Raw genomic sequence first — 14,354 nt, 5'->3', positions numbered from 1 at the left:
GATCTAGTGTCCCTTTCCCCTGCCTGAATCCATATTGGAGATCAGAGAAAACATTGGCATGATCAAGCCAGGCTGTGAGGCCATCCAGAACTACCTTACCCATAATTTTGGATGCAGAATATAAAAGCGAAATTGGTCTATAACATGCCGGGTCGTCACGGGGACCCTTTTTAAAGATGGTGATAATGACTACCTTTGCCCATGACGAGGGGAAGCCGTAAGCACATGCAAATTAGACCCAGCCTGTTTAATGATGGTATCAAAGGCATCTAAATTAGCTCTATCCTGTAATACCGGGTCCATACATACTTGAAGCTCCGAGGCACAGGTGCCATACAAATTCTCCAAGAAACTCTCTGGAATGATCTTTTCCCACCTTAACCTTCATGCTTGGTCTTTAGTACTGATATTTGTATTAGTAATTTGGTTCGCAGCCCCCCCTTTTAAGACAGACGAGAGGAGGAGAACCAATATGAAAGGGTTATGGTTACTAAAACAGTTACAAACAACGTTAAAAATCTGTACAGCCGAAATTAATAAGGCAGATAGAAAAATAAAATCAATTATACTTGAGCTACCATTACCTACATAGGTGGGAACCAGGGCACACTTATCTGGTTGCTGTAAACAATGCAGATTGTACGTATAGAGCAAACCTTCTAAGAAAATGCCTGATGGTGTGTGCTCAAAGTGGTTTGACACCTGTAAATCACCTTCCTCCTCCAACATTGAGGGACAGTTAAGACAACATTTTCGAGTATTAAAATCCCACAAAATTACCGTGTCATAATATACTTGACTGCCTTCACTGTAATTTTTTACTAGGTCTTCTAAGGCCAAAAGGTGTTCGGTCTCGTGTGCCCTGGAAAAGGAATTATAAAAATTCACCACTAACAAGGTAGTAAGTTTCTTTCCTGACAGGTCCATGGCTAACACGTGGCGTGATGGAGAATCAATCAGTTTGGCCCTATAACAAAGTTTAAGACTGAACATTAAAAGAAGACCTCCCTTGGCTCTGCCCATATTAGACGGGATTGCTTGTTTGCAAAAAGAGGTAAAGCCATCAAGATAAAAACAATCATTGGGCTCCCAGGTCTCTTGTAGAGCAATAATATGGTGTTTGGCAAGAAAGCGTGTCCAAGAAATATCACCCTTCTTTGACCTAATCCCAGCTATATTTCAGGAAAATACCTTTGTTAAAACATCATTGGAATTAATTGGGATAAGGTTAGAGTTAGGGGGATTATCCAACAAGCGTTGGGGTGTGGGGGCAACTATTATTGGGTTAATATGAGCTTTCGGTTGTAAATTCTTGACCTGTGTTGTCCCCGCTACCATAACCAGTCAATCGTTTGCCTCAAGTCCCTGAAGATTAGCTAATGGTATATACCGATTTGTTAGTGGTAGTGTAGGTGTTTGAACTTCTTTCTTGGGGGCGTGTACTAGCTTAAACGGCCTCTGCCAACCAGGCATCTGCCAATCGCGGTTTACAAAAGAATGTTTGGGGGATAAAAAGTTTGCAATGCGACTATTTTAATTTTTGATTTGATACTATTCTTATGTTGACAATCTACTAATGCTTTGGCTTGCATGGAATGCCTGAAATTGACAATTATGCAATCCCCTTCAATATTTTTCCTAGTCCCATGACCGATCCAACCAACCCTTCTGGCCATAATGATGTCTGGAGAGATATTTAAGCAATTTGTCACATTATTGCCACACCAATGAATGGTCTAGTATTTCATTCAGGGTCATCAACCTCCACAAGAGTCCTCTCTGTAGTAAAAAATAGCACTGTCTATACAACACACACGTACTGTGCGTAACAGTTTTTGGCTAAGATACAATCATTTTTGCTGTGGTGCTGAGATATGCTGACTTTCTGAAATTTGAGGCTCTACTTTTGGGAGTTTCGTATGGAGGTTGGTGACCATGAATGGCACACTATATACTTCAGTTGCTTGCACCCTGAAAAGCTCCCAAAAGTATGGGACGAAATGCGTTGGCTGTGTCCTTGCCCATGCTCTTAAGCTTGAGCAGAGAAACAAAGAATGACATTTCTACAATATTTATAACTTGTGATGTTTGTATTTGCTCGTCTGAACCTTTCTGTTTCTTTTTGGTACTCAGATTGTAAATTTGTTTCATTACTGGACTTTTTTTGTTTTGTACACTCTCAGGAGTGATTCTCCCTTCTTTTTTAGGTCTCGCCTGACCCAGGGCATGCGCTGGTCTGGCGAGACTTCTTGAGAGGGCTCCAAAAAGTGCTACCAGGCCAGCCTAGAGCATCAGTGCATGTGCGCGGGAGCGCGCACCGCGCTTGACCGCGATTACTTTCACTTTCGCGGCCGCTTTGATGTTTGATCGCGATTGCGATCACTTGCGCGGCCGTGCGGCCGCTTTGCATAGCCAATAGGTCTCGCTTTTGGGACCTTATAAGTATTTAGTTATGTAACTGTTGCATGGCTAAACACCTATAAGGTCCCAAAGGCGAGCCCTATTGGCAATGCCAATGCTTGTATATTTTTAGGTCTCGCCTGACCCAGCGCATGCGCTGGTCTGGCGAGAATTTTGAGAGGGCTCCAAAAAGTGCTACCAGGCAAGCCTAGAGCTACAGTGCATGTGCGCTGGGCGCGCGCGCCCCGCTTGACGCGATTACATTCACTTTCGCCGCCTAACGGCCGCTTTGATGTTTGATTGCGATCACTTTCGCGGCCGCAGGGCCGCTTGTTTATTTTTGTGACATGCATGAGTTGCTTTAACCCACTACCTCACGCCCACAGACACTGTTTTTAATTAACCCCCTTGCTGGTTTTAACCCACCACCTCCTCCTCACGCTCTCCCTTGTGTCCCCCACCCTTTTCCTTTGTGTCCTTTTTAACTTCATTCAGGTCTTTTAGCTGTTTTTGCAGTTGTATATAGTGAAAGCTCAACCCAAAGGTATTGGAGCGCTGTACATGAGCACCGGTTACATTACACATGGCCACTTTCATTTGCGTTTTTTTTTTTTCAGGTACAGTTAAATGAAGAGGTTCTCTAAGAATCACAGGATGTTGAGCCAATGACAAGACTCGTACCCGGTTCACCAGTTCCAAGGTCAGCAGCTCTGACCGTGGTGCCATAACCTGTCACTTTTTTATTTCCATTTCCTTTTGAAGAGAAAGAAATTGTGGCGTTCGGAATTGAATTAACATTGATAATGTTATTTATTTTATCACATAACAAATTAAACGCCAATAGGCTGTGTTGTATATTGTCGGATGGCCGACGTAACCCGATTGCAGCTCACATATGTTCAGTGCACTGTGGTGCCTGGGTGCATGATACGCAGAAGAAATGCGTACCTAAGATTTCACATTATTGGGCTATGTTTTCCTTTACTCTGGCCCAGCACTCTTCCCACCCAACACCCTCACCCCCATTTTAAGTGTGCACAAATTGGGGCGGCTCTTCTCCTCAATCCGGGACAGGGGGCTCATGTGCAGCATTTTATGAGAGCTCAAAGTTCCGGCAGCGAGACAGTTTCTGAGAACCGTCCTCAGTCAGACGAGCTTCCCCACAGATTGCTGCAGTGCACTCCTTAAAGTGGTTTTGACCGGCCGTCCAGCAAGAGCCGCTCTCTGACAGGCATCAACGTGAGACCCTGGGACACATGATTAGCATCTGCTCGTACTGAATTCCAAGTGCATTTAAGTAGAGCAGCATGGCTAAAAAGTAGAGTTGTGCCACAGCTATTGTTTTCTTGACTTAAGTCCATGCTGGACAGCAGCCCTCGCTGTTGGGCAACATGTCTAAGTAACAATGACAAAGCCAATAGATCTTGCATAGGCAAAACCTATTGGCTTTGCTAATGGTTGTTTTCCCTGATCTCAGCATAGCAATGCCATCAAGAGTCTCACCCCAGGCCACTGCTCCACAAGGACAAGTCAAAAGCAGCAACCTCCATCAGGGCCTGGCATCCCTCACCCTTCTGCAGGCCTGCAGCACGCATCCAAACCACGACCCACCACAACTCCCATGCGCACCAATCTGCTTCCGGACACTCCTGAGGGGATCTCCCTGGCAGTCAAGTTGGGGGCCATGGGCAATTGCCCACTTTGCCCATGCCTTAAAATGTCTATTGGCAGGATCTTTACAGGGTAGAACCCCAAAGTGGAGGCACGTAGATGTTTTAGCCGATGCCTCAGCTAAAGCGATGAATTTGTTCAAATCATTAATGAATCAAGTAACCCGATTACATTCCATCTTGTCATGGCTGTGAGCAATTCACACCCTTCCAAACTTTTATGAATACTCACAAAATGTCAACATTGCTCCTGTTGGAAGGAGTTTGAATGGCTGCCCCTTTTCGCTAACATATCTGTTCTACTTCACAGGCTTATGTAGAAAGATGACCAAGTAGGTGTACGTACCCGCATGAGTAGATCAGTATCCATTTGTGGAAATAGTCTAATTCTGATTCTGCGAAACAGGCTTTACGTTTTATAAACCCAATTGTACGTTTTTGTGTACATATGTAACACGTGTTCACACATTATAATTAAGTAAGGCTTCCAGAGTTACGTTTTTGTTGATTTTCTACACAGCATACAGATGGAAATAGTGTTTTTCCCTGCATGTTTTAGATTTATATTAAAAAAATACAGAAAGTACGTCTTGTTTTAAGGGACTATCTATGCTGTCTATCGTTACCGTATGGCCAATGTCTGAAGAGACTGACAGTATTGTGGATTTAAAAGGAAAAGGTTTCCTTGTATATGTTTAGATGTGCACGTTTTTGCAGTACAGTCCTAATGCTGTATTAGATATGTCTCCCTAAAGATCTAAAACCGGTCGTTTAACAGTTAAATCCATGTAGAAATGTATTAGCTGAAACTTATTTTTCACATAACACAATATAAATATGTATGAGCACTAAGAGATCATTTTATTTGCAGAATGTGCGCAATAAAATAAATATGGATAAATGCAGATAGCAATGTAAAAAATACAAGTAGGACCCTGAATAGGACGCTGGGAGCTGTCTGCTGTAGTCTGGCAGCTGCTACTGAAGAGGCTGAGTGGGCGCCACGAGACGAAGAAGCTGTTAGACCTGACATCCTTGGAATGGTATTTCCCCAAACCTTTTGACTCCAAACCCTGATTTTTGCTGAATTCCATTTTGTTGCTATTCGGACTCTGTTCATCTCAACTCTACTAGCCAGGCTAAAATGCTTCTGCTCTCTCGCTTAAACGCGGTAAAATTGCACTACACCTAAGGAGCACATTTAAGGGCACATGCATCATTGGAAATTGAGGTCACAAAGGGGCAGATTCTTAGAATCTGCTCCTTTGCTACCGTAATTTTTGCATTTGGGAGGAATCATCCCAAATGCAACAAGCATTGGCATAGCCAATAGGTCTCGCTTTTGGGAACTTATAAGTTTTTAGCCATGCAACAGTTGATGTTATTGCACCAAGGATATTGTGCTGCATAACCAAATACTTATAAGGTCCCAAAAGCGAGACCTATTGGCTATGCCAATGCTTGTTGTTAGTTGTAATTAGTGGGGCATTTTTGAGCAGTTGGCCCTGGGAGTAAGCACCTGATTATTTGGAACTGATCAGAGTGCGGCATTCTTCACCACAACTGCTTTAGCTGTGCTTCTTGAATAATGCTGCCAGTGCTGCTGTTCATGTTGTTTTGCATATAGCAATATTTTATAAGTGCACAATGCATCCTCATGTCCTTTTTTTGATGCGAGGGGCATTCGTGCACTAAGAAAATAGTGTTAAATAGAGAATCCTTCTTCTTGTGTAAATCTGTGAAATCTTGCAGAATTCGTAAGCAATTCCATGTGATGAGCTACATTGAATTATGCAAGTTATGCCCACCCAATTCACTTACCTGCAAATAATACATAAAAGTATCTTTAGAGTATATGTATGTAAAATAACTACAAATGTTCACTAGTTTCAAAGCATGTTATTTACTCTCCTTTCTCCTGTGCTTACCTTTCACTCCATTACCAGATTATAATGATTTTAAACCTCTATCCTGAGCTGTTTTAATCCATTACTGCTAGAGCAAATCATTCTATATAAGTTGTGAGCGGGAAATTTGGTTGTGAAACTCACCATAAATCCATCGCATTAATAAAATTGATCTATAAAAGGCATGAGTGCTTACCACTTCTTTTATAATTAGAATATATTGTTGATGATGTGTGCATTCTTTTTCATTTTAATAGAGTAATATAAACTTTAAACAGTTTGAGGATCATTATTAATAACACAGTGTCCACTCCAAGCTCACTGAAATATGTGGATGTACTATAGTTCTTATTAAATTGCTTCTTTTGATAGAAATAACTTAGTTAAGTATAATGCCTAGTACAGTAAATTAAACATTAACATTAGATCACTGCATTATCACGTGTATGTAATGTAAAATCGATTAAATCAATATTTATTTTCAATCATTCATTTTAAGCCAAGTTAAAATTATTTCTCACATTTGAATGTTCACAGGCTTTCGGAAAACCGAATCCCACCATGACCATGTGCTGAGAATTAGAACCAACCATTGTATTTTCTTTTTATAATTCCATGATTTACATCATTATTGTTTTATCATTTTACGGTGCTCTTCCGAGAAGGGCAAGAGGCAAGCATTTGTTTAATGCAGTTTTACTTACCTTACCTTCTGACACCTTCTGTCATTGAAAGAAGGCCAATGCATAGTCTGTCTACTGCATCTATATTAGAACATTGGAATGTAGAGAACTCCATTGACGTCAATGGAGTAGCTCGGAGCTTAGAATGGCTCAGGACTGTAACAACTGTTAAAACCCTGCTGGTTATAGGGCTATAATAAGCATCCCACCAGAGTTTGGCAGTCTCTGGAATTATCTTTAAAATGTTGGTGATTTAAATTCCACCAAACAAGCTTGTCAGACTTAATTGTGAGATTTTTTCTTTTTTGTTTTCGGAGTTCTATAGAGCGCAAACTTGACCTGAAGGTATCGGGTATCAGAGCGCTTTACATAGCACCAGTTGCATTACATAAGGACACATTCCGTTTTTTAGGTCTCGCGAGCCAAAGGCTCGAAGAGACATTTTATATGTGGGATTTTCAAAGTGCTACCCACAGTCTTTTGGCTGGCCTAAACCTTGAGTGCACGATCACATGCACGTGCACAGCTGCTCCTCTGCTCATTGCATTCCCCCCTCCCTTCTCACCCAGCCCTTTGATGCTCTGCTCGATTACTTTCACTTTCGCCGCTTTGACCCTTGTATTCCCCCCTCCCTTCTCACCCAGCCCTTTGATGCTCTGCTCGTATCTCCCTCCTCCCTGGGCGTGAAGGGAGACAGAGCCATCCTGCTTGATTAATGGCTTTGCATTCCCATGTGTTCCCGTAGTAAACATGCCCGAGGCGCCAGCCGAGCACAAGGCTCACGGAGACATTCTCTTTACCCTCGTTTTGCTTCCTAGTTAACCCACAGCATTTGTATCCTGCTCATCATCAGAGGTGTCTGGAGGGAGCCTGTTGTGTTCCTTGCACTTCGCTCCAACCCCCCATCTTGCATGTTTTAATAATTTTGAACATACTTTATCAGCGCTGCGCCTGTTTCAAGAGCGCTGCACTGGTTTCACTTTTAGTTTGTGTAGTTCCCAGCTCCTCCGTCCCACTTTCTGTGCACTCCCAATCAGTCAGCATGCTCCAGCCTGGTCTGCCTCACAGCGGAGCCAGGCAGATGGAGAGGGAGGATTGTGCTGCAGGTTTCCTCAGAGCATGGGGCACTGCTGTCTGCCTGCTCCTCGCAGCTGCCCCGGTTGTGGGCTGGCTCTGGTCTCCGGGGAGAACTGCAGGTCTGAGCTCTTTCTATGAGCTTATTTGCTATCATCCTGGCACTCTTTTGCGAACACCGCTCTGGTTCACTATGCTGAGTGTCAATTTGCTTGTCCTGATTTTGCCCTAATTCGCTCCTAGCAAATTCATTTTGTTTCAAATTTGGATTCGAAAATTGTGGATGTTCCTTGTTACACAACTGAACATTCCTAGAGCGGCTAAAATCTCATTCCTTTCGAGCACAGTTTTCTATCTTTAAACCTCTTCGTTCACAGTCGTTAAACACGTGGCAGCACTAACAGCTGATAGTCAAAATGTGTCAATCACAAACAGCATCTATTCTTTCCATTTATTCTTGCAGAACAGCTAAGGGCTACATTAGGAAACACAAAATGACGCATCAATTTCAATATATATATATTGAAATAAGCGCATAGGTCGCAGATGGTCAAAGATTCAGGCAAATGTGTTGCGTCGCTGTGGAAACTGCTTAGCTTGGAACATTTTTTTTCCATAAAACCTATGCTTGCTTGTAGCTTTCGTGCTCGTCTTATTTAATGAAATCCCCCAGAGCATAAAAACGTTGCCAAGTCTTCCATTTCAAGTGATATCAAGTTCTGAAATTGACATGTGTTCTATAGACAGACAGAGAAACTGACATGGAATCCTACACAAAATATATCGGATTTTCCGGCTCATTAGCTATACTATGGTAAGGATACTATTTAAGACAAAAATGTGGGTCTCGAAGGCACCCAATTACAAAAACGTTGGCAAGTTTGAAATTTAAATACGCTTGTGGATTTTGCACAATTCGTGAAATTCCAATATTTTGCTTCAATATTTGCTCATGGGAAACAAGAATATTTTGTTCTTGAACCTGACCCCTGACAATATTTTGCCTCACTTTTTTCATGCAGCTTATGCTCTTGTGTGAAAACATTACAACTCGGATATCAGAAAAGTACAACTCGAGCCATTAATGCAATTGTGTGCATTTGCTGCTATTAAAAACAAAATATCGTGAAAAAGTATGCAGTTTTGCACACCCCTAAACAAACTGTGATTTTAGCAACGGACCTTTGGACTACGTTTAAACTAATGGTTCCGCACACTACCTGACGGTATACTGGTTTCTTTTGCTCCCTTCTGGCCAATTTTGTGTCTGCCCCTTCTGTGTCCCTGTCCTTGGTCTCCAATGTGTCAATTTCATCTGCTTCTTGTGTAATTCCCCTTCTGTGCTCCTTTCCTTCCCTTTTACTCTCCTGTGTCCCTTTCCTTCTCTTTGTCCCCTTCTGCATCCTCATCTTCTGCCCCCATGTGTCCCTTTCTTCAGCTCTCCTATCTCCTTTTCTTCTGCACTTGGACATGCCAGGCCCCCAAAACGGAAGTCACTGGAAGTCACTGGTTCCCAAATTGCAGCAGCTGACAAGACAGTTTGTGGAAGAGCCGACCTCCTACCCCCTTCATCAATGTAGTTGTGGCTGCACCTTGGACAATAGGTCACGGGCTGCTGCTTGAAACAGCAATGACATGAGCATGGTGGCTTGAGCTGCTCACTCTGGACTATACCTTTGGGCCAGGCTCACACTGTTAAACAAAACAAGCATGTTTTTTAAATGTAGATAAAACCTCTTGAGGAAAAAATACCGCTAATGGTTTAAAGTGCCTTGTTGTTGCCTGGCAACTAGTTCCACCCACTAATGACGGGCTTCAGGTGTCTTTAGCAGGCTTCCTGCCCCTCGCTGAGAACTGACCTTCCTTCCGGTCTGAGAGAAAGCACCAACCACTGTGCTCAAGCCTAAGACATTGAACTAGGGGCTGCAAGCATACCTGCAACAGTGGCCATGTGAAGAGCAGAACGCTTGTCAAATTGCATTTTAAGGAAGCCGAGCAGCAGTCCCATTACACCTCCCGCATTGCAGTTATCAAATGAATATGAAGAAATTGGGGGCGGCCACGGGCAGGAAAAAATAGAGCAGCCAAGGTGCTGAAAGGCGTGTCCTACAGTGAGCGGGACTTTGGGCACTGTGTCTGCTTCTGGACGCCAGCAAAGGGCCTGCTGTAAGTGTGTTTATAACAGTGGCAAATTGTGACACCTAATGCACCACTAAAAGTGATAGGGTAAGTGAGAGGTTGGCCAGAAGGGTATGTACCAATATTTTTGGATGCCCATTTCCGCCAGCCGTTGTAGGTCCCCCTAAGTCCAAATGCAAGTGAGGGTTTGCAGTCACATATTCACCCACCTACTCCATCTAAATTTTAGAGGTGGGATTAATGAGTGATGAAAAGCAATGTCAGTGGAAGGACATTAGGCATCAAATACATTGACTGATCAACCTTATCGATTGGTATGCTGCCAACTTGTGGGAAAGGCTGGTTGATGCCTCCTGTTCGTACCCTCTTGGCATGACATAGGTGTATCCCAAGAGGACATGCCTGGTGTGAAGTTATGCCTACCATGCTTAGCTGAGCCTGCAGGTCTATCTCCAAGCCTTGGACGCTGTGTCTCAACTCAATGATCTCCGTCTGCGCAGACTGCACTTGTGACGCACCCGAGGTCCCCTGTTCATTCAGTTCTTCACTCTGAAATGGAAAGAAAGTACATACACAGCCTTCTCAGTGAGGTATGAACATTTTAATCTCGTTCAAAAATATTTTGTTAGGAAGATGTTCCACCCACAAGTGCATGGAGAACAGAAGAGAACAGTGCCGGATTACCAAATAGGAAAACTAGGCACCGGCCTATGGGCCCCACTCCTTTTAGGGGCCCCGCGACAATGGATCAAAATAATATTGATTTGATATTGAAAGAAAATTACAATCAAGTGTTCTTAAATATTGCCTCCAAAAGATAGAAAAAAATGAATCAACTCAAAGAAACAAAACTTTTACATTATACAGAAAATACTGTATTAATGTAATGTACCCATTAACAACTTAAAGTACGTAAACCAGTGACATCAGATTCACATAACAGTTTGTCTCTAAAAAGCTCATCTTCTGGTAGCTGGCAGTTTGTAAAAAAATCCGGTACATTCGGTATTAAGAGATAATTTACGAGGGGGGGGGGGCCGAAACTGCGACTGCCTGGGGGCCTCTGCAGGATTTAATCTGGCAACGGAAGTGAAGACTACCTCGGCCAAACTGAGAAAATTCCACAATTTCGGAAGATGGCTGACATGATAGTGTGGCTTTGGACCCTGAAATGGCAGCCTCTTCTACAGCGGGACCCACCTCAAGGAAAGAAGTCTAGATTCTATGGCAGTGATTTCACTGTGCCGTGTGCATATCAGCATATGTGGGGATAGAATTGTTCTTTCAAAGTCCCAGCACATTCCCAGTACTCACATTACAAGCATCTCCGGGCATGCTGGGAACTGATGGCTGCTCTGCCACCATTGTTGTCAGCACTTCCACTGCTCAAATAACATCCTGCATGAGGCCGAGGACCAATGTTACACTTGCTTAAAGACGGTCTTCTGCCATATTCAAAATAGGGTGTAAGAATATTGAGGATGAAGAATGGGACTCTAGCAGAATTTTGCCAGCTGTCTTAAAACAACCCTTCTTTAATTCAGGCCCTTGGTTTGTGAGTTTTCAGGGGGGACTTTACCTTGGTGGTGAACCAGGTACAACCGTTCTTTAATTCAGAACCTTCGTTTGTGAGTTTTCAGGGGGGACTTTACCTTGGTGGTGAACCAGGTACAACCGTTCTTTAATTCAGAACCTTCGTTTGTGAGTTTTCAGGGGGGACTTTACCTTGGTGGTGAACCAGGTCTCGGCCTCTTGCCTATTCTTTTCCATCACCCTCTCATATTGTTCTCTCATTTCATTGAGGATCCTGTTGAGATCCACAGGTGGTGCGGCGTCCACTTCCACGTTGACCCGGGCTCCGAGCTGCGCACGCAGTATGGTCACGTCCTGTGGGGAGAATATTGAAGTAAGAAGGAAGTGATAGATAGCACACTCATCTGTGACTCTCAACCGCTCACAGAGCTCTGCGGGTTTCCAAAGAGGAGGATGTCGTGAACTGTGTGAGATCCAGTCCTTAATCTCAATCAAATGTCACACAGGGAAACATCAGCTCTGCTTTGGGCATGTTGGCAGAGTGGTGCTGTCCTGTGTTTACTCTGTTGGTCTTACTGTAGACATTCACAATCCAGTCCCTGGCAGCCAATGGTACGGTGGGATTTATCAATATATTTTTATCAATAAGTCTGGGACTGGTTTGTGGATAACATTTGCATTCCCATTGAAAATCCTGAATTATTTACAGACTGCTAGGGCTAGCAATGCAAACCCTCAACATTCGATTCATGGCCAACACATGGATCATTAAATAACGCAGAGGTCAAGACGGATTAGCAAAGTAATGCACACGTTGCAAAGACCTCTTTGCCACCAGCCCCTGGTCTTCTTTGATAGACTCTTGCTAGGCAGCACCTCTCCATGGTTCTTCTTCAGGTGCACCAGCTCTTCCTTCAAGCTCTCGCTTTGCAGCTCCAGGTCACTCCTCTCCAGGGTGAGCTCATCAAGGACCCTCCGCAGGCCATTCACATCGGCTTCCACGCTCTGGCGAAGACCCCGCTCCACGTCAAACCTGGGAGGGCGAGAGCCGACATCAAAACCTCTGGGATCTGGAAGATAGGTTTCGAAAGGGAAGACTGGCACAGTACATTGTGTGATGAGGCGGGACTGGCTCACCATGGGTAAGCTCCTTATTATTAAGCATTCACCTCTGGCCACTTAGATCCAAATGCCAAAGTTGGCCGGTAAATATTCAATGCACTTTGTAAAATTAACTTGACGCAGTGACAGCCCGAGGGTCTGATTTATCAAAGACGTATAAATGCTAAATATGTAGACTCTGGACCATGCACTGCAGACATTCAGGACTTTTCTCCTATTCTCAACTGTTTTCGGCAAATATCAACAAAATCTATGACTGTCAGATATGTCATCACAGACCAGAAAATGTACTGGGCTTAAAGAATATGTCCACTTGCACAACGTTTATTCTTTTTCCTTCAGATAGATAACATTGTTATCCATGTGAAGGAATCATTCAGTTACACACGCTTAAAAATGGGGGCCTTAGATGCGTTTATCCATACACATTTCACCTCATAAACCTACAAGAGGATTGAGGTGCAGTAAATGTAATCAGGTGAGCTCTAATGTTTGTAGTGTCCTAGCGCTTTACTCTTTGAATATCCCCCAGCTGTCCTCCTTTCCCCCTCCTTTCTTATATAGCGCAAACTCGGCCCAAAGTCAACAGAGCACTTTAGTTGAGCATCTGATGACATTAAGGAAGGTCAGATTGATGGTTTTCATTCCCTTCCATCTGTTTTCTTCCATTCCTCCTATTCTATTTATGTGTCTTCTGTTGCTCTTCCATTCCTCCTATTCTATTTATGTGTCTTCTGTTGCTGTTCCATTCCTCCTATTCTATTTGTGTCTTCTGTTGCTGTTCCATTCCTCCTATTCTATTTATGTGTCTTCTGTTGCTCTTCCATTCCTCCTATTCTATTTATGTGACTTCTGTTGCTCTTCCATTCCTCCTATTCTATTTATGTGCCTTCTGTTGCTGTTCCATTCCTCCTATTCTATTTATGTGTCTTCTGTTGCTCTTCCATTCCTCCTATTCTATTTATGTGTCTTCTGTTGCTCTTCCATTCCTCCTATTCTATTTATGTGTCTTCTGTTGCTCTTCCATTCCTCCTATTCTATTTATGTGTCTTCTGTTGCTGTTCCATTCCTCCTATTCTATTTATGTGTCTTCTGTTGCTGTTCCATTCCTCCTATTCCATTTATGTGTCTTCTGTTGCTGTTCCATTCCTCCTATTCTATTTATGTGTCTTCTGTTGCTGTTCCATTCCTCCTATTCTATTTATGTGTCTTCTGTTGCTGTTCCATTCCTCCTATTCTATTTATGTGTCTTCTGTTGCTGTTCCATTCCTCCTATTCTATTTATGTGTCTTCTGTTGCTGTTCCATTCCTCCTATTCTATTTATGTGTCTTCTGTTGCTGTTCCATTCCTCCTATTCTATTTATGTGTCTTCTGTTGCTGTTCCATTCCTCCTATTCCCACATATTTTTCTTCTGTTCCTGTTCTAATCCTTTAATTCTTACCTCTCTAAGATCACTCTTGTCTTTCTTCCTACTCCTTTGTATTGCTAATGTTTATACTAAAGCATTTAGGGGACAATTTCTATCTTGGCGGTATCGATACTCCATCACATTAGCAATACCACCAAGTTAATGGTCCGCGTGCCCGATTTAGATACAAGTTGACCCTAGGTTTTATTACGGAAGAGGCTAATCCGTCTCCGCTGTGATTAAATCCCTCCAATGGCCCGATGGAGTACGGGGCGTCAGAGACAGACCTGGAATTCCACCCACTTGATTGAGATGGCGAACTAAGAGGTCAGTTTTCACTGCCTGTCAGTAGAATCCTGGTAGTATGGGTCAGTGAAAACTGCTAAATACTCCTCTCACCATGGGAGAGGACTCCT

At 43.2% G+C, this 14,354-nt stretch overlaps 1 protein-coding gene across 1 annotated transcript; it reads right to left on the bottom strand.

The window, feature by feature from the left end:
* Nucleotides 1-3,584: 3,584 nt before the first annotated feature.
* On the bottom strand, nt 3,585-12,546 carry LOC146833108 (keratin, type I cuticular Ha6-like). Its single transcript, XM_085599889.1, has 4 exons — nt 12,283-12,546; nt 11,599-11,760; nt 10,297-10,422; nt 3,585-3,779 (listed from the first exon to the last, which is right to left on the bottom strand). Exons 1-4 carry the CDS (start codon nt 12,544-12,546, stop codon nt 3,585-3,587), a joined length of 747 nt encoding a protein of 248 aa, XP_085456015.1.
* Nucleotides 12,547-14,354: the final 1,808 nt, after the last annotated feature.

This window comes from Triturus cristatus, chromosome 4_2 (genome assembly GCF_964204655.1).
Source record: "Triturus cristatus chromosome 4_2, aTriCri1.1, whole genome shotgun sequence".
In the NCBI taxonomy this organism is placed as follows: Eukaryota; Metazoa; Chordata; class Amphibia; order Caudata; family Salamandridae; genus Triturus; species Triturus cristatus.
The sequence above is the reverse complement of the archived record's forward strand: the minus strand, read 5'-3'. Positions and strand labels throughout refer to the sequence as shown.

Coding starts and splice junctions, on each gene's coding strand:
- LOC146833108 (XM_085599889.1), bottom strand. CDS start 12,546: ATGGTGAGCCAGTCCCGCCTCATCACACAATGTACTGTGCCAGTCTTC. Junction 11,761..12,282: donor TGAAGAAGAACCATGGAGAG/GTGCTGCCTAGC, acceptor TTCTCCCCACAG/GACGTGACCATACTGCGTGC. Junction 3,780..10,296: donor TGCAGGCTCAGCTAAGCATG/GTAGGCATAACT, acceptor GTTGCCCAACAG/CGAGGGCTGCTGTCCAGCAT.